At 38.7% G+C, this 27,982-nt stretch overlaps 1 protein-coding gene across 8 annotated transcripts; it reads right to left on the bottom strand.

Annotated features, from left to right (window-relative positions):
- Nucleotides 1–31: 31 nt before the first annotated feature.
- Nucleotides 32–27,982, bottom strand: GEMIN2 (gem nuclear organelle associated protein 2). 8 transcript variants are annotated; one of them, XM_070431818.1, is made up of 10 exons: nt 27,810–27,982; nt 27,361–27,445; nt 25,093–25,182; nt 24,770–24,829; nt 18,208–18,321; nt 15,395–15,439; nt 14,072–14,140; nt 9,196–9,306; nt 7,431–7,489; nt 32–388 (listed from the first exon to the last, which is right to left on the bottom strand). In XM_070431818.1, the coding sequence occupies exons 1-10, from the start codon at nt 27,944–27,946 to the stop codon at nt 349–351; spliced, it is 810 nt and encodes a 269-aa protein (XP_070287919.1). In that variant the 5' UTR covers nt 27,947–27,982; the 3' UTR covers nt 32–348. The 8 variants fall into 8 exon arrangements, 7 of the variants coding, with proteins under 7 accessions (XP_070287919.1, XP_070287899.1, XP_070287914.1 ...); XM_070431798.1 differs by lacking the exon at nt 27,810–27,982 and adding an exon at nt 27,655–27,803; XM_070431813.1 differs by lacking the exon at nt 27,810–27,982 and adding an exon at nt 27,596–27,681.

Consider the following 27,982-nt stretch of genomic DNA (forward strand, 5'->3'; position numbering starts at 1 on the left):
AGAGTCAAACAAAATTTTAGTAACCAAAATACACTTTCAATAAAATTTTATGTGTATATCTGTAAATAAACAATAAAGCAGTATCAAGGACATTTGTAAAATTTCACCATACAGTTTTACACATGGTAATAGAAAACTGTTCATTAAAAATTAGTGGGATTATCCAAAGATATTTCAGATGTTCAAATCCATACACTCTACATCCTACATACCAACTTCAGTTGCACAGATTAGGATGAAGACCTTTTACATGCTGTTGAAAATGTGATGCCATCTCACTTCATTGGCATTGTATTTCCTCAGACAGTCTGCCTTCACAAGTTTCTTCTACCCGAGAGATCAGCAACATCAAGACGGCTCGTCAGCTAAGTCACGTTGGTCAAAATACCTAGTAAAGAAATCATTGAATGTATGCTTAAAGATATTAATTGCAGCACTACTTAATATCAGAAGGCCGCAAACAACCCAAATGTCTACCAATAAGGGACTGGGTGAGTAAACTACAGTACATCAATATAGTGGAAGACTATGAAGCTTTTACAAAATATCTATACTGTTATAGCATGACTTCCAGGATTTATTACATGAAAAAAAGATACAGAATGGTATGTTTAATATGCTACCTTTTATAAGTGTGTGTAGGAATGCAGATATATATACTTGCTTATACTTTTAAAAAGAATAAGTGGAAGGATAAACCAAAAATTAATAATAAAATGGATAATTACAGGAGAGAAAAGAGGCTAGGGAGGATAGAGGTGGATTCTAAAATACTCCAAATGTACATTGAATTAAAATTTAACCTTGGAAAAATGTAAATATTTTTATGTAATTATGAAACAATAAAAAAAAAACATGAATCAAACTCCACAAAATGAATCTTCCCATATATCAAGTTGGTAGTATAATCACACAGAGGAGAATATTTTCAAATGACCTTAAACACAGTGTTTTGATACATGTGTCTAGTAAGATATTCCAGGGACAAAACAGAATGCAAAGCATTCTTAAAATGATTTCAATATTTTTACTGTCAGTGACATTGGTAGCAGTGTTATTCTGAAATAATTATGTGCATACTACAGGATAAAGCCATAATTATATTAACACTATTCGAAACCAGAATTTTCAGCATAGGATAAAAAGAAATACTAAAGAAAACCCCCAGAATCTTAAACTAGAACTGAAATATCAATTTGAACTCAGAATTTTCTTTTTCTAAAAAATACATAGTTCCTAGCTGTTCACTGAAAAGGACTCAATGCACAACTAATTCTCTAGACTCGAAATACCATCTTCTACTTGAAAAGAAGAAACAGTACTCTCAGGAGAAAAGACTAATTGTAGATCCAGATCCAGAAATACTCAAAATACATGAATCATCTTGACATACTGAAAGTAAGACAACTATAAAAGACCACCAGGATTATAAAACAAAAAGCATAGGAATTGACCTTACTGGCCAAAGATGGAACCTGAGCATCAAAAATACTGATTGCAATGGATCGAAACATATCAGATGTTAAAACCCCTAAATGCAAAACAATAATCCAAAAACAGAAACAATCTTATTGGTCATCTTTGGGGATTGCTAGGCCACAACTTCATTATTTTACTAAAATTAGTGATAAATGGAAGTAATACTGCCTGTATCCTATTTTTTGGGGGGTGGGGTGGGGTGTAAACTATATTTCAGGGTAACCAAATTGGTGAAGAGAAATAATGTTTTATAGAAAATATTATATAGATAAATATAAAAACCAGAATTTTCTAATCCTAAGGAAATGATGGATCTATGTAACAATCATCAATGGCTAATAAAACCAACAGGTAAAAGGTATGGACTTTAACTGAACACAATGATCAACTTTATCACCACTAAAAAGTCTGACAACTGGACATTATGTGCCTCCTGATGTAATACAACAGCATCCATGGAGTCTTGTCAAACAAAAACACTATACTGGTATATAGGGTGTCCCCCCAAAAATGTATACACACACTTTGAGTAATTATAAAGGCAGTATTTATGAAAATACATTTCATTTTCAAAATTGAGCTATCAACTGTTAAAGTGTATTACATTTCTGGGGGACACTTGTATAATCAAACCTCTAGACCTACCTACCAGTTTACAGAAAATATGGGGGATGAACACATTAAATACTGCATGAAGATTTAGTTGTCAAAACCAAGATGTGAAATTTTACAAGTCAAAGGACCCAGTTTCTTCAACAAATAAATGACAAAGAAAAAAACCCCAGGAAGGTTGATGGGGAGATTTAAGAGACATCAAACAAATGCAATGAGTGCACATTAGATTTAAACAATTCAAAATTAAAACAACATTTTTGGGACAATTAGGGAATATGAAACATGGAGTAGACATCAGATGATACAGTGAGTTATTAAATTCTTGAGGTGTGGTACTAGTATTATAATTATATTTTTAAAAAGTTCTTCTCAGAAAACTAAAAACAAAAGAAAAACAACTAAAAAGTTCTTCTCAGATACATACTAAAATGACATGCCTGAAATTTGTTTAAAATACATTAACAAAAACAATGGAATAAAGAAACATCCTGGTGAAAAGATGATCTATAATAAAAGTGTAATATGCTAATTAGACCGGGACAGCAGAAAGACCTTCCAGACGTCCTTCCGGACGAAGCCCCAGTGGCGGGGGCCAAGGCAGAGGCGGTTAGGGGCAATCAGGCAGGCAGGCAGGTGAGTGGTTAGGAGCCAGCAGTCCAGATTGCAAGAGGGTACAGGCCAGGCTGAGGGACCCCCCACCCGTGCACAAATTTCATGTACCGGGCCTCTAGTAGTTAATTGCTGAACCTGGGTGATGAATTGGTTTTGGGGAAAAGGGGATCGTTAGGTCTGACTGAATAACTGAATAGACACCTCCCCTGGGAACTGATCTTTAGACCACACCAGACATTCCCTTTAGCTTAGCACTTGTTAAGACCACATTCCACTTACTAAGACCATTATCTTTCCCCTCAGGACTCGCCCAGAGAATTCTCTGCCCAATAAAAGCCTGCCTAGAGTCCGTTACAATCTCTGACTCCCAGGCCCTGGGTGCTGGCGCCATTTTGGGGCTCAGTCCATCTGGGTTTCCAGATGAACTAATAAATTCATAATTCTTTGTGCGTTCCTCCGTAGGTGACCCTAATATTTGGTGCTGAAACTCAGGAGGGTTCCACGGGGAAGGGAAGTCATCACTGGCTTCGGTCATCCTGAGTTTGCTACTTGGTGAGCAGTAGGCAGGGGCAGCTCAACGTGGCCTTACCTCCGAATCCTACTTGGGTGACATGGTGATCAGATTCAATTAGGCCTCCCTCCCTTACAGGCCCCCCTGAACCAGCCAAGGATGATGCTGGATTGGGGACCTCTTCTTCCCATTGCTGACCCCGCACTCAACACCGGCTCGTTTCATCTCCGGTAAATGACTACTGGATTTCTGATTTGCCCCTTGTCTCAGATTAAAGACTTAGCACTAGGCCAGAAATCCTATCCAGTCCAGCATTGGCCCCTGGGACCAGGTCCCACAGTCTTCCACATCACAGGGGATGCCTGCCACGTGGACTAGACTGACCTCTCTCCAGAGCCTGACTAGTTGGTGGGGACGCCTTCCCTCTAGTCTTGCTCCCTGGGTCTCCATTTGCTGCTTACCTCCCCTTCCTAATTTACACCACAGGGAATTTTTTTCCACCCCCCCAAAAAACACTCCTCTGTGATTTCTCCGCCGTAACCTTAAAACGCTCAGCCTTTACAAAGAGGTCCAGGCAAAGCACCTGATCTTCTATATATATATGTAAAACCCGAATATGCAAATAGACCAAACAGCAGAAAAACCAAACTGGTTGCTACCAGGGGGTGTGTGTGGAACATGGTGGGCGTTGGCCGTGGTGGGATGGTGGAGCAGGTGAGCGGGGGGCGCCACCGGTGAGTGGGGCACCGGTTGCTATCATTGGGGCGAGCCTCTGGTGGTTACTGAAAATTCTTTGCTCCCGTGCGCCACGGTCCCACCCAGAGGGCATACCTGCTGCCAGTGCCTGGCACCGGTCCCGAACGGCCCTCAGGGTTTCTCTACCTCCCCCTGCTCCTGAGGGGCAATCAGGGCCAGCAGCTGCTGCTCGCACCCACCGCCGGCAACGGCCCCAATTGCTCCGCGCCATCAGTGGATGCGAGAGGGGCTGACACTGTCAGCGTGTGGGAGCGGCGGCAACAGGAGTGGGGCTGCTGGCAGACAGGAGACGGGGGGCTTCGGCAGGGGAGGCTGGGTGGGGGCACAGAGGATGGGCCGAGACCTGCCCTTGTGCCCACTGCAGCCTCATGGCCCACAGGTCCTTTCAAGGTGCATGAGTTCATGCACTGGGCCCCTAGTCCACAATATAAATTATTCACACTGGCCTGAGATTTTAACATTCCTCAGGACTTAGACAATTTCTGTCACGGCAATGGGAAATGGTCAGAGATCCCCTACATCCAGGCCTTCTTTATACTCCCCAATCGTCCTTCTCTTAGTCAAACTTGCTTTACTCATCAAATCCTACTTCTCCACTCAAAGCCCCTTCTGCCGACCCTGGACCTTTCCACCCTGAGGCTTCTGATCATCCTTCTCCAACCCATCAGGTCCCTCAGTCTTCCTTTGACCCTCCCAATCACTCGATTCTCCATTCCCCTCCAGGTCCCTGGAACCTACCTCTTTATGTCCCTCCTCTGACTGCCCCCCCCCCCCCCCCCCCCCCGGCTTCAGACTCCACGTCTTAAAATCTTTGACTCCCAATCCCTGGGTGCTGGTGCCATTTTGGGGCTCAGCCCATCTGGGTTTCCAGATGACCTAATAAATTCATAATTATTTACCCCCTTTGGCTTCATGCATTCTTCCTTCGGCAACCCTAACAGAGGGGAATTTATTCTACTACATTTGTATTTGCTTGAAAATCTCCACAATAAGTTTAAAAAAATCATTATCATTGGTAAAATGGGATTCCATTTATTTGAGTAGGTATTAGCAGTTATTGCCTTAAAGCTAACAAAACAAACAAAACTAACAATAAAAAACACAAGAGACTTATAATATCTGATACTTATATTAAAGCTGCTGCAGCAAAGAGTCTACGCCAGGGGTGGGCAAACTTTTTGACTCGAGGGCCACAATGGGTTCTTAAACTGGACCGGAAAGCCGGAACAAAAGCATGGATGGAGTGTTTTTGTGTGAACTAATATAAATTCAAAGTAAACATCATTACATAAAAGGGTACGGTCTTTTTTTTTGTTTGTTTTATTCATTTCAAACGGGCCGTGGTTTGCCCACGGCTAGTCTATGCCTATGTTATCTTTTTCAAACTTGCTATAATCTTGTATAAATTTTCCTGAGTGAAGCCTATATCTCAGAAACTTTTCTAGTCTAGAAGTTTTTCCATTTACCTAACTTTTTGAGGGGAAAAGAATCATAACCAATCCACTGGATATTTCTTATCTCATATGTGCACAATATTATAAAATATCAGTGAATTAGCAGGCAGATAATATGATTAAGTCTCTGGTTTCATTAAGTATTACTTTAATGAACCATCAATTACTTAATTTTTCTGAACTGGTGTAAAAGGAAAAAAACAAAACACTTGAATTGTATAAGGATTAGAGATACAGCCTATATAGTGCCTAAGACAATGCTTGCTGTAGCCTCTCATTTAACTCTTACTACCACGAGATGAGGTAGGTGTTAACTTGTGATCAGCATAGTTAAGAGCTTAGCTCTGAAGTAAAGCTGTCTGGGTTTGGATTCTAGCTCTGCCTGCCATTTACTACCTTTGTGATGGTAGGAAAGCTATTTAACCCCTCTCTCTGCCATTGTTTCCTCATCTGTAAGCTGATAATAGTACCTATTGTCTAAGAATTAAATGAGTTTCTATTAGGAAGCACTAAGAAAAATGTTTGGCACAAAGTGCCCAGTGAGTGTTAATTATCAGCAACTGCAAAACTGTAGATCCAGATGTTGAATATGTGTGTACTCTAAAAAAGTGTCTTGTGTTGGGGAGGGAAAAGTGCATACAGGATTACTTACCTTCCCAATATTTGAATATATTATAAATCTTTAAAAAGGTATTAGCATTAGAATAAAAACACTGACCAGTAGAACAAAAATATTTAGTTCAGTAAAAAACCTAAAATAAATGTGTGTGTATGTAGTGTTTATATGTGTAAGGAAATAAACAGGAATAGAGTGACATACCTCAATGTACGGTTGGGGGAATGAGAAGAGATAAACCAGACAACTTATATAGTTATATGCATAGTCCACGGACACGGGCAATAGGATAGTAAAGACCTGGGGGTTAGGTAAAGGCTGGGAGGAGGGGGGAAAGTAGGGGAAAATGGGAGATATCTTTAATACTATTAACAATAAAAAATACATTAAAAAAAAAATAGCCCTAGCTGGTTTGGCTCAGTGGATAGAGTGCTGGCCTGTGGACTGAAGGGTCCCAGGTTTGATTTGGGTCAAGGACACATGCGTGGGTTGTGGGCTCAATCCCCAGTAGGGGGTGTGCATGAGGCAGCCGATCAATGATTCTCTCTCATCATTGATGTTTCTATCTTTCTCTCTCCCTCTCCCTTCCCCTCTGAAATCAATAAAAATATATTAAAAAGAAAAGAAAAGAAATAAACAGACCCAAGAATTTAGACTATGACACAGTTTTCAAATAAATTCCAAGTGGAACTTAAATGTAAGAAATGAAATCAAACTAAATAAAAATATGTCCCAACCGAAAATGAACAAAGGACACAGGTAATTTAAAAAATACAACTGCAGCCCTGGCCAGTTGCTCTGGAGTTAGAACGGGTTCGACTCCCAGTCAAGGGCACATACCTCAGTTTTGGTTTATTCCTCATTCCTTGGTCCTGGTTGGGTGCAGGTGAAAGGCAACCAACCCATGGGTCACTTCTCAGAATGTGTCACCATATTAAGCAGTGCATGTCTGTACATGCCCTTTACTTATTTCTAGGAATTTAGCCTCAGGAAATAATGGAGCTGTATGTATAAGGATCTTCACTGAAGCATTATTTATTTATTTATTTTATTTATTTTTTACAGAGAGGAAGGGAGAGGGATAGAGAGTTAGCAACATCGATCAGCTGCCTCCTGCACACCTCTTACTGGGGATGTGCCCGCAACCAAGGTACATGCCCTTGACTGGAATCGAACCTGGGACCCTTCAGTCCGCAGGCCAATGCTCTAACCACTGAGCAAAACCAGTTAGGGCTGAAGCATTATTTATAGAAAAAAAATAAAAATTGTGATACATATAATATTATGTTTTCTTACACCTCAATTTCCTCTACTTATAAAATGTAAATAAAACTCTACCACCATTAATAAAATACTAATACAAAGCAAGAAGCCAAATATTACTTACCTGCTAACCAAGCAGATTAATAAATTCAAAGCAGGAACTCTCTCATCATCTTTGCTGTTCTAAAAAAAAAAAAGGAAGATAAGAAGCCACATGTGGTAGAACTCAAAATGTAGTCTGTTCCCCCCTAATATCTTTGAAACAAATTTCCTTTTGATGCAAAATATGAAAATTTTATTAGATGACAGTAAGAATCACATGGAAATAGGAAACGTCAAAGAAAAAGGACCAAACTGTAGAATTAATGATCCCTCAAGAAATACCTAAGATCATCTTTTAAAGAAATATACTTAACAGGGAACAGAAGAATTAAGGGCTCTAAGAATAACTTTGGAGAACGTCTTTCCTAGTTCCAAGTAGTGCAACAAAAAAGCCTATGTCTTAACTGGATAGTAATGAAAAAGTATGTAAAATATTTTAGAGAACTTACAATTGAGAAGGAGTGAAAATTCTGGCTTCCAGCATTAAGACATAGCAGTAAATATTCTAGATCAGGGTTCTCAATTATGATGGAAGTAGTTCCTGAACTATACATTTTAAAAAGTTCACTTCAAGTATTTGTTAAAATGACAGACCTAAGATACATGGAAAGTAGTCTTACAGAGTATGAAATTTATTTTTATACATTTCAAGGAACAGTCACAATAACCTATTGAGTAATGTTATAACAGACATGACATATATTAATTCAAACTTGGGACACACGTCCATAATGTTACTGTGCTCAATTCTTCCATGTACCAAGCACCATATGGGACAAAGTGAATAGACATATTAACTGCTAGTAGCACAGAAGATGAAATATCCACAAAATAACTTTAATGAAAGGGAAAATGTGTAAAGTGCCATAGAAAAGATACAAAGTATAATGAAAAAACAGAAGATGGAGAAATCCTTTTTCGCTGTTGGGATCAGGAAATGTATCATAGGAAATGGTGGAATATAAGCCCGATTGTGAGAAAAATGGTACTTAGATGCAGACTGGAAGAGAGTGAAAGGCTCTTCTGCAGAGGGAATAAAGTCTAGGAACAAAGCATGGGGAACAGTAGTTGGTGAATAGCGAGAATTTGCTTGGAGTACAGGCCATTAAGTTCATTTGAGCAACATCACAATAGTTTAATGAAAGAACTTTGGAATAGTCAAGTTTATATTTTGTGGAGGGAAAGGAGGATTAAAAAAAAAATCAAATCAGAAGTGGATTTAATCAGGCTTCAATTTTTATTGTAATGCTACATGTGAGTTAGAGGAAGGGTCTGACGGGAGAAATTCAAATCAATCATTGGGCTAGAGATTGCTAGGTGACTACACCAGTTTCTTATGTCCCCTTACTGTGAAGTTCATTTTCAGCCAGGCACACTGCCACCCAGCTAAAAGTAAACATTTCCCATTTTCTTATGGCCATGTGACTAAATTCTGGCCAATGAGCTACACAGCCAGATGTGCTGTGGAAACTCTGGAAGTCTCTTAAAGAGGATGATGGCCTTCTTTTCTATCCAACTGCTTATAATGAACTTACAGTGGCCAAGGCTCCAGCAGCCATCTGGATCTTGAGGTGAGCTGAGGATGAAAGCCACACATGGCAGAACTCAAAGGCCTGGGTTACTGCCATCCTAAATGTGATCAGCCTACCTTCAGCCTTTCTTTATCGAAGAAAAAGTTCTGTTTTTTGGAGGCTTTTCTATTATGTGACCAAATCTAATCCTGACTGATAAAATATTCCATGTTTTCTTATTTCATTGGAATCTTTTATCACCACATTGCAACTTACCACTAAGAGCCTCACTTCAGAGCATCTTCTTGCAAGTTGCCGAATCAGTGAATGAGCCTCGGGTAATAAAGGTTTTTCAAGACAGGCCAATAAAGCATAAAGCCATCTTCCCTAAATAGAGTTTTAAAAAATAGTAAGTAGGGAAATATTGCATCATCATGTTTTAACTAATTTTTAAAATGTTCAAAGTTGTGTCTGGTTATTTGCTATGAATAATTTCATACATTTAACAGAACATTTAACTGTATAATGTTTGGATATAGATAACAAAGGGTCATCTAGCTAGCCAGGTGATAGCTTTTGTATCTTCTAACTTTAGACACAGAACATTAGATACTTCAAAATATTCTTACCCCCCGAAGAGTTGATTTCAGAGATTCTTATTACAATTATAGTCCCAAATCATAGGTAGAAAACTGCATTAAGATGTGTATAAATCCTTGAAAAATTAAGATACATTTTTCCTTTGCCTTCTATATACAGATATACAAATCATATTATAATTTTTTTTGCCTGCAGAAATGCACTTTATTTGATTATTTTCTTCATGCTTACCCAAGGAGGGAGTATATTTTTTCCATTGACTTTCAGAGAGAGTGGAAGGGAGGGGGGAGGAGGAGAGAGAGAAAGGCATCGATGTGAGAGAGACACATCAGTTGGTTGCTTCCCACATGTGCCCTGACCAGGGCCGCCCGACCAGAACCAGGGATTGAACCTGCAACCAAGGTACTGCATGCCCTTGATCAGGAACCAAACCTGAGACCCTTTGGTCCGCTCATATTATAATTTTATAACTTTGTCCCCTGGGTCTATACAAAGGAACTATATTCTAGATGAAATAATGTTTTGATACTTATATAAATACCATGCAAGCTAAATTTATTCCCATCCCATTTTAAAATGGGTTTTTCTTTTTAATTACAAAAATAATAATACTAAATGCAGAAAAACTAAAGAATACAAAACGCACAGAGAAAAAATGAACCTGAAATCCCACCATCTAGATAAACTTTCTGCTACTTTTGAAAATGTTCACCTTTCTCCCTAGTTGGTTTGGCTCCATGGTTAGAGTGTTGGCCCGAAGGCTGAAGGGTCTCTGGTTCGATTCCAGTCAAGGGCACATACCTCAGTTACAGGCTCCATCCCTAGTCCCGGTCAGGCACGTGCAGAAGGCAAACAATCAATGTGTCTCTCTCACATCGATGTTTCTGTCTCTCTGTCTCTCCCCTTCTCTTCCACTCTCTCTAAAAATCAATGGAAAAAATATCCTTGGGTGAGGGTTAACAAAATAAATAAATAAAAATGTTCACCTTTTCCTATGAAAACACACAGCTTTTAAAAATAAAGTTTCATGCCCTAGCTGGTTTGGCTCAGTGGATAGAGCGTCAGCTGGTGGACAGAAGGATCCCGGGTTCGATTCTGGTCAAGGGCACATGCCCGGGTTGAGGGCTCGATTCCCAGTACGGGGTGTGCAGGAGGCAGCCGATCAATGATTCTCTTTCATCATTGATGTTTCTATCTCTTTCTCCCTTTCTCTGAAATCAATAAAGATATATTAAAAAAATAAGGCTACATTTCTAAAAAAACTATTAAGACAAGTCAATACCAAGTAATACCAAGTAAAGAAGTTTTAGAAAGGTTCCTTTTCCCTTTTGCTAGTTTATATGCTGGTTTTTACTTTAAACACTGATATTCTAAATACTAGAGTTCTGATGATATGGTTATTTGGATAGGGGAACTGAACACTATTGATTTAAGAGACATATTACTCAAAATAAGACTCAAAAGATTAATCCAGTGAAAATTTAGTAAATCATTTGTCAATGGCTCAAAAATACTCTAATGGTTTCTCTGGCAAATATAGCTACACCTTTTGGTAATATGCTTTCACTAATTAATAGGAGAAGCCAAACTTATCACCCTCTAGTAATCTTTATAAGTTTTTTAAAAAATCTTACAACAGCCCTGGCTGGTGTGGCTCAGTTGGTTGGGTGTCGTCCCATGCACGGAAAGGTTACGGGTTTGATTTCGGCCCATGTTGGGGGCTTGATCCCCGGTTGGGGATGTGCAGGGGGCAGCCCATCGATGTTTTGCTCTGGTATGGATGTTTCTCTCTCTCCCCCTCTCCCTTTCTTTCTCTAAAATATCAATAAAAATATTTTTAAAAATCTTACAACAAAGTTAAAAAATAAATATTAAAGGAGGAGAAGGAAAACAGATAAGTAATACAGACAAGAGGTCATTATCAGACAGAAGGAAACGATATAAAATTTAAAGTTCAATATCTAGATTTAAAGTTCAATATCTAGATTTCAATGAAAAAGTAGCCTAAGAATATGAGCAAAGGATAGCTAATATACCAGTGCATGGAAAAAACATCCTGTTTCACTGGTATTGAAAGAAATGTAAATTACATAAACTCTAAAGTACTACTATAAACTCACCAAATTTGAAAAACACAGATTACAAAATGACAGATTGAATCATCATATGGAATTATTGATAATCAAACGTTTTTAATTTATAAAAAAATGGTTATTTCATATGGTTCAACGTAAACTAAGGTTGCAAGGAAGAGAACTAACTTTAAGCACCCATAACTGATGCGTTATAAACTCATTCATTTCTTTTGGAAAGTAATCTGGTGGAATGTAACAAAGGCTGGATTCAATAATTCTACTCTAAAAATAGCCTAAGAAATTACTATACGTTTATATTTTAGCCATGATTGCAAAATATAAGGAAGAATCCAAATGGCCAATAATGAATCAATGTAGATTATGAGATATTAAGACAATGGTGCTTATGTGAATTACATTATCATACAGAAATACATATCTGAAATGTAGCTATAAAAACACACACATGTAATATATATACACACATATGTATACATACACACACATTAATTATAACTATGTAAAAGACACATAGGACCACTGAATCAGAAACTGATTTTAAACATGAATATTTTTTCCTTTAAAAAGTACATGTTATATAGTAGAGATTTAAAAGAAAGAAAATAGCCCAAGCTGGTCTTTCTTAGTGGTTAGGGCATTGACCTGGGCACCAAAGGGTTATGGGTTTGATTTCCAGTCAAGGGCATGTACCTCGGCTGCAGGTTTATTCCCCAGCCCCACTTGGAGTGCATGCAGGAGGCAACCAGTCTCTCTCTCTCTCTCTTTTTCTTCACTCCTCCCACCCTCCTTCCCTTCCACTCTCTAAAAATCAATGGAAAACATATCCTCGGTGAGGATTAACAAAAAAATAATAAATAAATAAAAATAAAGGAAAAAGAAATATAAAAACTTAAAATGAAAAATCTAGTGATAAAGAATATGGTCATGACCTTGCCAGTATGCTCAGTGGTCAGAGCATCGGCCTGTGCACTGAAGGGGCTCAGGTTTCATTCTCGGTCAAGGGCAAGGGCTCATACTTGGGTTTCGGGTTCACTCTCTGCCCCTGGTTGGAGCATGTGCGGGAGAAAACCAGTCAATGTGTCTCTCTCACATTGATGTTTCTCTCTCTCCCCGCTTCTCTCTCCCTTCTACTCTCTCTGAAAAGCAATGGAAAATATTCTCTAGTGAGGATTAACAAAAACAAAACAAAAAGAATATGGTCATTATACTTATGGAAGAGACTTTTCTAAGCCACTTTCACCTGGCTGAATGGCAGGCTGGGAAACTTACACACTGTACTGCAACGTTGGTTTATCCGTTTCTCCCCACAGACTATAAGCTTCTGGAGGGCAGAGATTGTATCCTATGCTTTGACAGGAAGCTTTGGAGCCTCTATACTCCTTTTAAATATGACTTTTTTTTTCTTTTTCTTTTTCGAGAGGAAGGGAGAGGGATACAGAATTGGAAACACTGATGACAGGGAAATGATCGCTTGCCTCCTGCACACTCCCCACTGGGGATCAAGACGGCCACCCAGGCATGTGCCCTGACCAGAATTGGTTCATGAGTTGAAGCTCCACCACTGAGCCACATCAGCTGGGCTCAGATATACTTTTTTGCCGCTATCCTCAACTGTGAAAAATATTTGTTTCTAAAAATTAAATCTATCTTCAGATGATAAAACTTATTAGGGGATTAAGTAGATAATTTATATAATGTCCACCAAATTTACCCAATTTTGAAGGTTAAAAAAAATTATATTGAAGGAAATTCCATATCGTGGTTCAATCTATCATTTTGTAATCTTATTTTTCAGATTTAGTGAAGGTTAAAAAAAAAAAAGAGCTGTGACTATGAAGCAATAAAATAGAGGGGCAGTGTAGCATAGTTGCTAAGAGTATATAGTCAGGTTGCCTAGGCATAATCTCAGTTCTGGCAGTTATAATCTGTATAACCTTAAGCGAGTTATTGATCCCTATGTTCTCTAGTTTCCTATCTATAAAATGGAAATAATAATAGTGATAGGTTATTATAGGATTCAAAAAGTTATTACATACAAAGTCCTTAGAACAATATCTGGCACAAAGTGCTATTGTTGTTATTTCTGACATGCTTTTGTGAGTTAATTTCAATGAGATTTTAGAAAATGCATTTCAAACTTCTGTAAGCCAGTACCACTCAAAATGGGGGCTGCAGATGGGTTGCTAGTTCATTACTGGTCTGCAACGCGATAAGCAGTCTGGCCCAGGATAAAAATCAACTGCTCAGTGAACATTTTTCCCCCAAAGCAAGACTTTCTCAATGAAGAAAGTAGTATGTTGATTTATGTTCTAGTGTAAGTTTCTTGTTTCACTGCAAACAAACATAGTTTGCATTATACAGAGGTATAAAAAATATATATAATACATACATATCTATAAATACTGTAGAGTATATAATTTTGTCTGAATTATGAAAATGAAAAGATGTAACACTACCAATTCTGGAGTAAAGTCTCTTTCTCCAAACCAATTACTCAGATATTCCAAGACACTGGTTACTGTTGCCTGAAAAAAGGGCGGAGGAGGTGGAAGAATTGCATTAGTAGTAAAACATTGACAAGTTCAAAATGAGTTTCATTAAGTTAATTAGACAGCAACTCTGATATTTAAAGTGGCCTCAGTCTTTAGACTTTCAGAGAAAACTGTGGCTTTATGTAGTAATTTGATTAGATGGCTCACTCAGTGAGAAGAGGCTTTTAAGATAAATATTCTTACACACTTTCGAGTATCAATACCTTGGTTTAAATCCTAGTATTTAGTTTGTAACTACTAATTTAGTTTATCACTACTTCAAAAATTCCATGTGCTCTTAAAAAAAGTCTTTGCATAAATACCTTTATTTATTTTCATTGAAACATTGTACAAATTGGAACAGAAAGTTAGCTAGAGAAAGATTTGCTTTAAAACTATACAGACAGAATGTATCAAATTGTTAAAAATATTATCTGGCTTATTTTTAGTTGGACACTTAAAAACATTCTGATGGAATTTAGTGTGACCACTATGGTATCTTAATGCAAATGATCAATTAAGTGAAACTGTCAGCCAGTAAAATTAAGACAGAGTATAAAATTTCCTCTTACAAGGATATCCAATGCTATGTTAAGACAAAACAAACTTTTTTGGTGGTCTTTAAATGGAGAGTAACTAGTCCTAAAAGTCTGAAGAAACAAAATCCATCTTTCTCCATTTTATCCAAGAAATGTATGTAGTGGTTAAGTTTTGGGGGAGTCAAAAGTTATATGTGGATTTTCAACTGCAGTGGGTCAGTGTTCCTAACCCCAGTGCTATTCAAGGGTCAACTTTATTTTATTTGTAATAGAATACACAGGCTCTCTGAAATTAGAAATAGCAATCTAACCTTAGTATTATTTACTTCAAACCCCAGAATCTAAGACTAACAACTGAAATATACGCAATTAAATAGTTTAGCACCATGATTAAGAGTGTCAGTTCTAGAATTAGATCACTCTGATATTGAATACCAGTGCTGCCATTAAAACTTGCTGAAAAAAATACCTGCAAGTTACTTAACCGTTATTTTGTTTCCTCTTCTCTAAAAAGGGGATACGTATTAATAATAACTCCCTATACAGGGTGGCATTAAGGATTAAATAAGAAATGTTAAAGAATTTAGAAAACACACACACACAAGAGTTTAGGACAGGGTTTTGCATAAATATTCAGTAAATGTATTCAAATACTTTCACACACATCACAAACAAAAGAATGCATACATCCTTATTAGATAGACTTTACCTGATTCATTCTGCTAACAATACTAAGCAAGGGAGGAAAACCAATCTGAAAGAAAAATGAGATTGAAATTTACTAAATAGTATTATAAGGAGGGATTTAATTTTTTTTCAAACTGGTGAATTTTTCATCACACTATTATTTAGAAACAGAAAATGGCTATAAAACAAAATTCCTTTATTGCCTATTACAATAAAATGTTCCATGCAGTATTACATTGGTAATGCCCCCCCAAATGATGTCTTAAAATCTGAATATGTAAATTTAAAAATGATTTCCATAATTAAAATGTTAAAGTATGAAAATTTAAAAAAAGATACTGATATTATTAATACTATAACATAAATATGTGATACAAACTTTTTTTGGTTAATCCTCATCTGAGGATACTTTTTTCCACTGATTTTTTTAGAGGGTATGGAAGGGAGGGGGAGAGACAGAAAGAAACATTGATGTCAGAGACACATCGACTGGTTGCCTCCCTCATGCCCTGACAAGGGCTGGGGACTGGGGGCCAGGGACTGGGCCTGCAACCAGGGTACGTGGCCTTGACTGTGCCCTTGACCGGAATTGAACCCTCAACCCTTCTGTCCACAGGCCAACACTCTAACCACTGAGCAAACTGGCCAGGGCTGATACAATCTTTTAAAAAAGCTTCAGCTAGCCTTGCCCAGTATGACTTGGTTGGAGCGTTGTCCAATTCACTAAAAGGTGGCCGATTCAATTCCCAGTCAAGGCACATACCCAGGTTGCAGGTTCCATCCATGGTTGGGGCACATGCGGGAAGCAACCAATCAATGTTTTTCTCTCAAAATCAATTTTAAAAAACTCACAAATAAATAGTTCATTGAGTATTTAAAAAGAATCTTCAGCTAAAGCTAATATTTTCAAGAATAAAGGGCACTTGAATTAGAATGACTTTTTTCAAACCTAATCTGATTCAATTTTTTAAATTCTACTTTGCAGCTTAATGCTGGGAGCATTGATTATGAAAATAGCATTGACTTGTGAGAAACTTAAGAGGACATGTGCTCAGCCAGTGTGGCTCAGTGGTTGAGCATCAACCTATGAACCAGGAGGTTAAGGTTCAATTTCTGGTTAGGGCACATGTCTAGGCTGTGAGCCCAATACCCAGTGTGGGGCGTTCAGGAGGCAGCACCACACTGGGTATATATATATTTTTTTTTTAAAAAAAGAGGACAGGCAATAAACTCTTACATCTTTAAGTGGTTCTTTCACATGGTATATGTTACTTGTATGTATTTTGTAATAACAAGCAAAATAAATAAATTTTAATTCTTTATTAAATTAAAACACATTTTTAAAACGTAACATACATTAGGGATTATGCAAAAGAATAGATTGGCCCTAGCCAGTCTAGCTCAGTAAATAAGAGTGTTGGCCTGCGGACTGAAGGGTTTTGGGTTCAATTCTGGTTGCATGCTTGATCCCCAGTAAGGGGCATGCAGGAGACAGCCGATCAATGATTCTCAGCATTGATATTTCTATCTTTCTCTCCTTCTCCCATCCTCTCTGAAATCAATAAAAATATATCAAAAAAAAAAAAAAAAAGAATAAGTTGTATAAGAAACAGTGCCAAATTAGTTCCCCTGGAGATCTGAATCTATTTTTCACTCTCATCACATATATAAGAATTCCTGTTTTCCCAGCCCTATTAACACAGTATATCAAGCTTTCTTTGGAATATATTACCTGAAAAAATAGCAGCTCAATATAGTTACAAGTTACATTTATATTACAAGTGAGTTTGTGCATCTTCTCATATAAGAACAATTTGTATTTCCTTTCTGTGAGGTCGATTTGTATTATGGGACTATTATTTGTTTTCAATTGGGTTCTCGGTCTTTTTAGTGATTTTTGAAGCTTTTCCATTTGGGGATAAATTAGTTTTAAATAGGAAAAACACAATGTGGTACCATGTAGCACACAATAAATACTTATTCAACAGAACAGAACAACATAATATAGAGTTAGCAGTAATGCTGATGTATACAGAGGGTTCCATAGAAACATCTGCAAATTTGAGGGCAGGTGAATCCTGAAGGACAAGAAAAAGTTGTCCACATAATTTATGAAGCTTTATGAAATTTAAATATACTCTCAGCATCCCATCTCCAGAATATGCAATTTACTTAAGGATTTTTAAGAACATCCCTCATCACGTCATATGTTTTTCTGTTTCCCTGCCACTAGTCACTCATTGTTCGAGCCATGACTAACAACTTTTTAAAAATCCTATCTAATTAAAACATTAATGATATGAAGCAAACCTAAAAATATCACAGTACGTTGTTTCAGAAACTGGGATACCAATTTTTAAATTAAGGAGGTAATACACTAAGTCAGGGGGTGGCAAACATTTTCTGTAAATCGCCAAACTAAATATTTTAGGCTTTGCAGGCCACACACTGTCTTAGTCACATATTATGTTTGTTTTTTTATAACTCATAAAAAATATAAAAACCATTCTTAGCTCATGAGCTGTATAAAAAATAGGTTGTGGACTGGACTTGGACTAGGCTGCAGCTTGCTGATGATGGCCCACTGGCATGACACCGTGGTTGAGCATCTACCAATGAACCAGGAGGTCATGGTTCAATTCCCGAATGGGGCAGATGCCTGGGTTGCGGTTCTAGTCCCAGTGTAGAGTATGTGGGAGGCATCCGATCAATGACTCTCTCTCAACATTGATGTTTCTCTCTCCCTTCCTCTCTGAAATCAATAAAAATGTATATTAAAAAAAAAAGATGCACTAGAACTAGAATACTTTGTTGTTTTAACGACTTATCACCTACTTGTATATAATCTATCCCAGGACTTTCATGTTCAGCTGGTCCAACAGCCCCTTCAGAACACAACCTTTCACCCAGACAAAATTTTTTCCAGCCTTCTTCATCTTCAGATTTGGGCTAAAAGAAAAAAAAATAAATTTACTTATTTCTATGTATTGTTAAAATCCAGAACTGTGAAAAAAGAAATGAGATTCCTCCATAGTTCCACCACATCAACACAAAAATATGGTACCTGTTATGGATTGAATTATGTCCCTCCCCAAATTCAAATGCTGAAAACTTAATCCCCAGTACCTCAGGATGTGACTATACTTGGAGACAGGGCCTTTATAGAGGTGATTTAGGTAAATTGCAGAATGGGCCCAAATCCAATCTGACTGGTGTCCTTGCAAGAAGAGGAAATTTGGACACATAGCAAGACACTGGGGATGTGTGTGCACAGAGGAAAGACTTATGCGAACATACAATGAGAACACAGCATCTGCAAGCCAAAGAGAGAGGCCTTGAGAGAAACCAAACCTACTGACACCTTGATATTAGATTTCTAACCTAATGAGAAAGTAAATTACTATTGGTTAAGCTATCTAGTTTGTGGTATTTTGCTATGGGGGCTCTAGCAAACTACTACAGTGCCCAACTGGTCATACCATTTGTGGGACATTTTTACTTTGGAGCACACTTTAATGGACACTAACAAACAAGGGAATGCTCAAAAAAGGATGATAAACATGGAAACTGGTGTGAAAAAAAATACACATTAAGAATGCTAACAAGCCCTGACCGGTTTGGCTCAGTGGATAGAGCATCGGCCTGTGGACCAAGAGGTCCCGGGTTCGATTCTGGTCAAGGGCATGTACCTTGGTTGCGGGCACATCCCCAGTAGGAGATGTGCAGGAGGCAGCTGATCGATGTTTCTAACTCTCTATCCCTCTCCCTTCCTCTCTGTAAAAAATCAATAAAATATATTAAAAAAAAAAAAAGAATGCTAACAAGAGCGCTGGCCAGTGTGGCTCAGTTAGTTGAGTGTCATCCCATGCACCAAGAGGTGCCAGTTTGATTCCGTCAGGGAACATACCAGGATTTTGGATCGATTCCCAGTAGGGGGCATGCAGGAGACAGCCAATCAATGTTTCTTGATGTTTCTCTCTCTCACTGATGTTTCTCTCTCTCCCTCTCCCTTCCTCTCTCTCTCTCTACAAATCAATAAAAACACATTTAGAAAGAAAAAAAAAGAATGTGACAGGAACGAAAGAGGTTTTTCCAGGGAAGGAGACATGATTATATATACCTACATACTTGATGGGGTGTCTAATCAAAGAAAAAATAGATTTAGATTTATTTTATATTGCCAGATGGAAAAAGCAGGACCAGTGGGGAGCACTCAGCCAAATATAACTATCCTAATAAAACTATCTTTATTTGTATACATCACTTTGCACCTTACTTTGCAAAGGTGTGGTATTTCCCCCCCGGTTGACAAATAGCTTTCATTAGTTTCATTAGAATATGAAACTCCTAAAAGGTTAAAACCTATTGTCCTAAAACAATGTTATCCACCTTTCTCCATTACTCCATTAGGTTAGAGATTATTTCTGCTGCAGGTAGCACTAAACACCGATTAAATGCTAGAGGCCCGGTGCACAAAATTCGTGCTCGGGTACGGTCCAGTCCCTAGGCCTGGCCTGCAATCAGGGCCATCCTCCCCAGCTGCTGGCCCCACCCCCTGTCGCCACCCACCTCTGGTTCCCTGTTCACCATGGGGCGATCAGAGCCTGACAGTCCCCCCACCTGGTCGCCCCCCCCCCCCCCCCCGTATGTGGGGCGACTGGCAGGGCGAGGGCCTTGGCCTGACATTGCCCGCACCCACCGCCACCCACCCCGGGTTCCCTATTTGCCATCAGGCGATGGAAGCCTGCCAGCCAGGAAAAGGGACCAAGAGGTGATCAGTGTACCTCACAGTGATTGGTTGAGCAGCCGTTCTGGTCGTTTCGCTGTTAGGGTAAATTTGCGTATTACCCTTTTATTATATAAGATAGTAGGTGCTTAATAAATGACTGGATAAATCAATAAACAAATGTTTATATATATGTATATACTAGAAGCCCAGTGCATGGATTCGTGCACCGGTGGGGTCCCTTGGCCTGGCCTGCGCCCTCTCGCAATCCGGGACCCCTCAGGGGATGTCGGGGAGCCGGTTTCAGTCCTTTCCCCACAGGCCAGGCCGAGGGACCCCAATGGTGCACGTTCGGGTCTGGGGAGGGAGGGTACTAGGGCGTGTCCAGGCAATCTCGCCCAGTCTCAATCGGCCAGACCCCAGCAGCAAGCTAACCTACCAGTCACAGAGTGCACGCTGGTGGTCAGTGCGCATCATAGCAACTGGTTGAACAGTCAAACAAACGGTCGGATACTTAGCATATTAGGCTTTTATTATATAGGATATTTTAAATATTATTTTTATTAATTTCTAGAGGAAGGAAGAGAGAGAGATAAAGAAACCTCAATGATGAGAGAGAATCATTGATTGGCTGCCTCTTGCACGCTCCCTACTGGGGATCGAGCCCACAACTCAGGCATTTGCCCTGACCTGGAATCAAACCCGGGATCTTTCAGTCCACAGGCTGACGCTCTCTTCACTGAGCCAAAGAAGCTAGGGCTAAATGTTTATATTTACATAGTTGACACCAGAGTGTTTTATTATTTTCATGTTTTTATTTTCCATGATGAACCTCTTATCTATATATATAATGAATATAAAAGCCTAAGTGACCAAACGACCAGTCGCTATGATGCGCACTGACCACTAGGGAGCAGACAGTCAATACAAAAGCTGCCCCCTGGTGGTCAGTGCACTCCCACAGCGGGAGCACCGCTCAGCTGACCAACAGGTGCCAGACATCATGACTGGCAAGCGCAGCTGCGGTAGCACGAGCCTCTCCTGCCTCCATGACAGCGCTACTGAATGGCAGCGGCAACAGGCGCAGCGGGGCTAGGATGAATGGGAGCAGCGTGGTGCCCAGCCTGGGCTCGGGCTCCTCCCCAGCCGCCTACCGCTTTGCGCACTACTACACCCCTCAGGGGATGTCAGGCTGCTGGTTTCGACCCAATCCCCACAGGCCTGGCCAGATTGCAGGAGGGCGCAGGCCAGGTTGAGTGACCCCACCGATGCACGAATCCGTGCACCAGGCCTCTAGTTGTTACATAATATTCCTGTGTTGGTGGATCATAATTTATTGAATCAGTTATGTTAGGCCATTTCATTTTTTAAAAAATTATCTACACTGATAAAAGAGAAACATTCAAATTGGTGTCACTCCACTATGCCCACCGGCCAATCAGATGAGTATGCAAATTAACACAACAAAGATGGCGGTTAATTTGTACATGCAGGTGCGGAGTGAAGACTGAAGACAATGTAGAAGGAAGCCAAGCGCTGTAGAAGGGAGCGAAGCTGCAGAGAAGCAAGCGGGGGCGGCAGGGGCGGGAGGGAAGCAAGTAGGGGTGGCAGAAGCGGGAGGGAAGCAAGCGGGACAGCAGATGCAGGAGCGAAGCCTAGGCAGATTTCGCTCCCTCTCTGCTTCCCTCCGGCCGCAGGAAGCCCTATTCTTGCAGGAATCTTCCTGCAACGGGCCTCTAGTATCATGATAATGTTACTGATGTGGTTTCTTTTTGAATTAGTAAGCATGTACAAAGTCCTTACTCTGAGTAAGAAAAAAAATAATATATCTACCTACCTACCCCCACCTCCTTTTTTGCTATGAGGCCTCACAGCACAGAGAAAGGCTTTAGAGTCAAAGCTCAGTGGCTCCCAGCTATACCCTTTTAAAAATAATTAACTATTTAAATCAAAACCATCTTTATTATTTATAGAGCAGCCTGCCTTCAGGGACACTGACATGGGTGTCCCTAGAGGGCAGAACAATATTTACATGGGGGTCAGGAAGGTCCCAGCTATATCTTTGATGAGTTAAATGGTCTTGGGCAAGTGATGTAAGTTCTTTCACTATTTTTTTAAGAGAGAGCTTCCAACTGGTATGGAGAGGCCATATATTGAATCTCAGCTTTCAGCTGGTATCCTAAGGAAGATTATGCAAGTGGCCGCCTCCATTTACGCCAATATGTTACCATGTAAAAGATGTTAGGAACGCCAAACCGGTTTGGCTCAGTGGATAGAGCGTTGGCCTGTGGACTGAAAGGTCCGGGTTTGATTCCGGTCAAGGGCATGTACCTTGGTTGCAGGCACATCCCTAGTGGGGGGTGTGCAGGAGGCAGCTGGTCGATGTTTCTCTCTCATTGATGTTTCTGACTATCCCTCTCCCTTCCTCTCTGTAAAAAATCAATAAAATATATTAAAAAAAAAAAAGTAACCATTAGCCTCCAGGCTGAAGCAACTGCCCCACCCTGTTGAAAAAACTCTCCCCACACCTGAGGATGATTGCCTCGGGGCAATTCAAATTGAAATCCTATTAATCTGTAGATAGAGACAATTTCTGGAGGCTTTCAGTCTTTGCCTGATCCAATTAGTCAGAAATAGCCTTTAACACTGCCCTGCACTACAGATTGAGAGGTGTAGAGGATCTATCAAAAACATAGTCACAAACCCAAACAGACAACCAAAATGAGGAAACAAAAAAACAACCCTCAAATGAAAAAACTGGAGAATTCTCCAGAAGAAGAGATAAATGAAGCAGAGATAACAAATTTATCTGAAAAAGAGTTCAGAGTAATGATGTTAAAAATGCTCAACAGTATGAAAAAAGACATAGTAACTATGAAAAAGAACAGTCTGAGATAAAGAATGACATAATACAAATAAAGAACACATTGGAAAGAATACACAGCAGATTAGGGGAAGCTGAGGATCGAATCAGTGAATCAGAAGAAAGAGTTGAAAATATCACTCAATAAGAAAATCAGAAAGAAAAAAACAATTAAAAAACAGGAGGGCAGTTTAAGGGAGCTGTGGGACAATCTGAAACGTAACAATATTAGAATAGTAGATGTGCCAAAAGAGGCAGAAAGGGAGAAAGGAATAGAGAAAGTGTTTGAAGAAATAATGGTAGAAAACTTCCCTAACCTGGTAAAGGGAAAAGTCACACAAGTTCAGGAGGCGCAGGGAACCCCAAAAAGAAGAACCCAAACAGACCCATACTCAGACATATCCTAATTAAAATGCCAAAAATTAAAGACAAAGAGAGAATCTTAAAGGCAGCAAGAGAAAAGAAAACTGTTACCTGCAAAGGAGTTCCCATAAGGCTGACACTTGATTTCTCATCAGAAACTCTACTTGTCAGAAGGGAATGGTATGAAGTACTCAAGGTAATGGAAAGTAAGGATCTGAGACCAAGATTACTATATCCAGCAAGGCTATCATTCAAAATAGACAGTCAAATAAAGAGCTTCCCAGACAAACAAAAGGCTAAAGGAATTCATCACCATCAAGCCAGCATTATAAGAAATGCTAAAGGAATTGCTGCAAGGGATTGCTGAGAAGAAAACAGAGAGAGAAGCCTAGCTATACAGAATTAAAATGGCTATAAATAAGTACCTCTCAATAACAGCCCTAAATGTAAATGGCTTAAATGCTCCAATCAAAAGGTGTAGGGTAGCTGAATGGATACAAAAACATGACCCAACTATTGCTGTCTACCAGAGACCCACCTCAAAACAAAAGACACACACAGGATGAAAGTGAAGGGCCGGAAAAAAATTTTCCATGCAAATGGAAAAGAAAAAAAAGCTGGAGTAGCAATACTCATATCTAACAAAATAGAGTTTAAAAACATCATGCTAAGCAAAGTAAGCAAGTAGGAGAATGATAAATATCATATGGTCTCACTCATTTGTGGAATATAAACTGATGAACAAAAATAGAGCCAGAGGGGGAAAAATATTCTAGAATATAATAGAAGTAATCCTGTTATTTGCAGATATTTAACATTTCCTACAACTTTTGTGCTATCATACTATGTTAGTAGTTTTGGCAATATTATTATACTTAAAATTCTTTTATTCTTGAAATATTAATGTTTACTGCATGTAATATTATTATATGTAAGATCATTTTTCTTGAATAACTGGTGTTTATTGCATGTAACATTATCATATTTAAAACTGTTTTTCTTGAAGATATTAATGTTTACTACATGTAATATTATTATATTTAAGATCGTTTTTCTTAAAAGATTAAGGTTTATCGCATGTAACATTATTATATTTAAATTCGTTTTTCTTGAAATAAAAAAATACTGAAAAAAAATCAATGGAAATAATATCCTCGGGTGAGGATTATCAATAACAAAATAAAGAACTTTGTGGAGGCCTAACAATTACCTATCCAAAATCTCTCAAAATGCTATGGATCAAAATGGATATAAAATAACAACTTGCATTACTGATTTTAGACTTTTAAGGCCACTAATATAATGGAATTGTTACTATTAAGGGCAGATGGGAAAAAAAAGAAAGTAATATGGACTAAGTAAATGAATCTTTAAAGACTGGAAGTAAATATGAACTATTTCAAATAAATATACACTATACAATGTAAACAGAGAAACTTACATACCATGGTCACATTACTATCCAACTGTTGTGATTTCCAGTGACTTCTATGTCTGTTCACACTCTATAGGAAGAAGAGTTAGACAGTGAGCTTCAGAGAAGGATGATTAAAAATAAATAAATTGCTGTACAACATTCTAATAATCCTAAAACTTCAAAAATATGTTTTAACTATATTATGTCTAATGATTATAATAATTTGGTTATTGATTCACAAATATTCTTTTCTTTATAGTTCAGAATAAAAAATCTTATTTTTTGAACTAAAGTCTAAATGCAGAAATAAATGAGAGATGTAATTTGATTAAATAATGAAAGTACACCTACCTGTCGAATAGTTGAAAATTGTGCCACTTGTTGCTGTTGCCACTGAAGTGTGGGGGAATAGCCCTGAGGAGCTGGTTGGCATCCTGAAAGCTAGAGATCAGTTTGTAATTGTTAGAATCAATGCTAGTGTTGTAACTAGTGTCTCAGGCCTCTGAGAAGTAAAATCAACATGAACATTAAATAATACAGTAAATGATTAAGACTATAAAAAAAAAAGTACTTTTTGCTGATGCCAAAAAAGTAGATAGGCATTTCACTTTACTATTTATGTCTGAGTTTAAAGTGTTAGGAGCCCTGGCCCATGTGGCTCAGTTGGTTGAGTTTCATCCCATGAAACAAAAGGTTGCTGGTTTGATTCCTGGTCAGGGCACATGCCCAATTTGTGGGTTCTATCCCCGGTTAGGGTGTATGCAACCGATCAGTGTTTCTCTCTCTCCCTCTCCCTCTAAATTAAATAAAAACATTATTTTTAAAAAATAAAATGTTAGGAAAAGATCCTTATTTAGTTACTTTAATAAAAGCAATCTGGAGTGTTTATAGTTGTAATATCTAAGAAATCTACATGATATGAGCACTAAAGATATAATTTAGTCCTACCTTTCTAGAATAGCAGAAGTCTGAAACAAAAAGATATGTCCCAAATAAACAATTTCAGTATAGGCAGAACATACTCAAATAATTTAAGACATTTGATCCTGAAAGGTCTACTTCTATTTCCTAAAACAATACATAATTCACAATTGATCGCATATTGCCTTGAAATAAAACTTAGTGCAGCCCTAGCCGGTTTGGCTGTGGATAGAGCGTCGGCCTGTGGACTGAAGGGTCCTGGGTTCAATTCCAGTCAAGGGCACATGCCCAGGTTGCAGGCTCAATCCCCAGTAAGGGATGTGCAGGAGGCAGGCAATCAATGAGTCTCTCTCATCATTGATGTTTCTATCTCTCTCTCCCTCTCCCTTCTTCTCTGAAATCAATAAAAATATATATATATTTTAAAAAGCCTTAGTGCAGTCACTTTTTAAAGCCAGGTATATAAGGCATTATCTTCCATCAACTGAAAAAAATACTTATATGAAACACTGAGTGTCTGAATTAAAATGTGCTAATTACAAACATCAGATAAAGGAATTACTTAGAACATAAAAGGAAAAGGATTTATCACTATTTAAAACTGCTGCTCTCCTTTGACTTTAAATTAAATTCACATTCTCAAGAGAGACCTTCTGTGACTATCTAAAGTAATTTACTGGTCATTATGTATGTTAATTTTCTTCATGCAGCAGTCACAATCTATAATTATTTAATTTGTTCATTTACCATCTGTCTTACTCAGAAGAGTGCAAACTCTATAAGATATAGGGGCCTTTTCTGTCTCATCCTCTGTTTATTTCCAGTGCCGGGCACACCTAGCTGGTTAGTAAAAAATGTGCTGGATAAATGAATGAAAATGTTCAGTGTACAAGTCGCTACAAAAAGGTTAAGATATATGGGTTTCTTTTCTTAAAACAAAAACAAAAACACACCCAGTCAAAATCTGAACATAATTTGCAGCAAACTACACTAAAATTAAATAGTACAATAAAAATTATGAAGATAACTGGACAAGTTTACTTAAGAATAAAGGTTATGCCCTGCCCGTGTGGTTCAGTGGTTGAGTGTATGAACCAGGAGGTCACAGTTGATTCCCCGATAGGGCACATGCCCCAGTGTGGGCTTGATCCCCAGTAGGGGGCATGCAGGAGGCAGCCCATCAATGATTCTCTCTCATCACTGATGTTTCTTTCTCGCCCCCTTCCTCTCTGAGAGCAATTTAAAATGTGTATTTTTAAAAAGAACAAAGGTTTGCCCGGCTGGCATGGTTTTGAGCATCTACCTAGGAATGCAGGAGGCAGCAAATCAATGATTCTCTTCATGGATGTTTCTATCTCTCTCTCCCTCTCCTTTCCTCTCTGAAATCAATAAAAATATTTTTAAAACAATAAAAAAATAAAAAGAATAAAGGTTAGCATAAAGAACCCATTTAAAGACTTATTTAGGATTGGATCATGTCCCCTAAGTATGAAGAGGAAATCTCTACAAATACCAGGGTTACTGTGAGCTTCTTGTGGCAGTAAATGACAACTATCCTTTTGAAGGAAAAAATACAAACAAATGTCTAACTTATCAGGGAGTAGTTGTCAAATACTACATACATCTTAACTGATAGATACTGTTGGATACCATAGAAAGAACCTTGGACTTTTAATTTGTGGGGGGTAAAAAACTCACAGAAACATTCACACTTTGCTTCCTTTTCAACTTCTTTGGGTCAATCTGAGCTACCACAACGTCTGGACATTGAGCGGCTTCGATCCTACAAGTAGGTAATAAATGCAAGAAATGTGATTACATGGGCTTTGCTCATGGGGAATCAAACAAGCTACCAATTTCTATACAGTTCACTATGAAATCAGAAAAAACAGTTCAGAACTACAACTGAGTCACTGATCAACATGTTTCTTACATTATCTTGCCATGGGTATTCAAGTTTAATTACAAGGAAGTTCATAGAAACTCGCCCACGTTAAAGGTGTAATCAAGCGATCAGGATCCGACCGGAGCTGAGACTGGACGGAACCAAGGCGGGGCTTCATCACACTGCGGGCTGGACGGGGCGTGCGGCGCCCGCCGGGAAACAGGAAGGACGCCCGCCCTCCCGCACAGGCCACATCACTCACTGGACCCGCCTCAAGTATTCCTGAGGCGTCCTCGGGGGGATGGAGGGGTCGAAACCTTCTGTCAAGTCGCAGGGCTCCACTGGCAACAGTCGGGGCATCAACTCTTCCACTGCAGACTCCGCGGGTACCCACGCCATGGCTGACAGTCCAGCCAGTCCCGCGCCAGGGTCACG

The sequence above is a fragment of the Myotis yumanensis genome, unplaced genomic scaffold (assembly GCF_028538775.1).
Source record: "Myotis yumanensis isolate MYYU_CA2020_CCGP unplaced genomic scaffold, mMyoYum1.0.hap1 SCAF_1, whole genome shotgun sequence".
Lineage (NCBI taxonomy): Eukaryota > Metazoa > Chordata > Mammalia > Chiroptera > Vespertilionidae > Myotis > Myotis yumanensis.

Excerpts from the sequence above, each read along its gene's own strand:
- GEMIN2 (XM_070431818.1), bottom strand. The coding sequence starts at position 27,946 with ATGGCGTGGGTACCCGCGGAGTCTGCAGTGGAAGAGTTGATGCCCCGA. Across the intron at positions 27,446-27,809 it reads GAATACTTGAGGCGGGTCCA|GATCGAAGCCGCTCAATGTC; the intron begins GTGAGTGATGTG and ends ACCTACTTGTAG. Across the intron at positions 24,830-25,092 it reads AATTTTCAACTATTCGACAG|AGTGTGAACAGACATAGAAG; the intron begins GTAGGTGTACTT and ends TTCTTCCTATAG.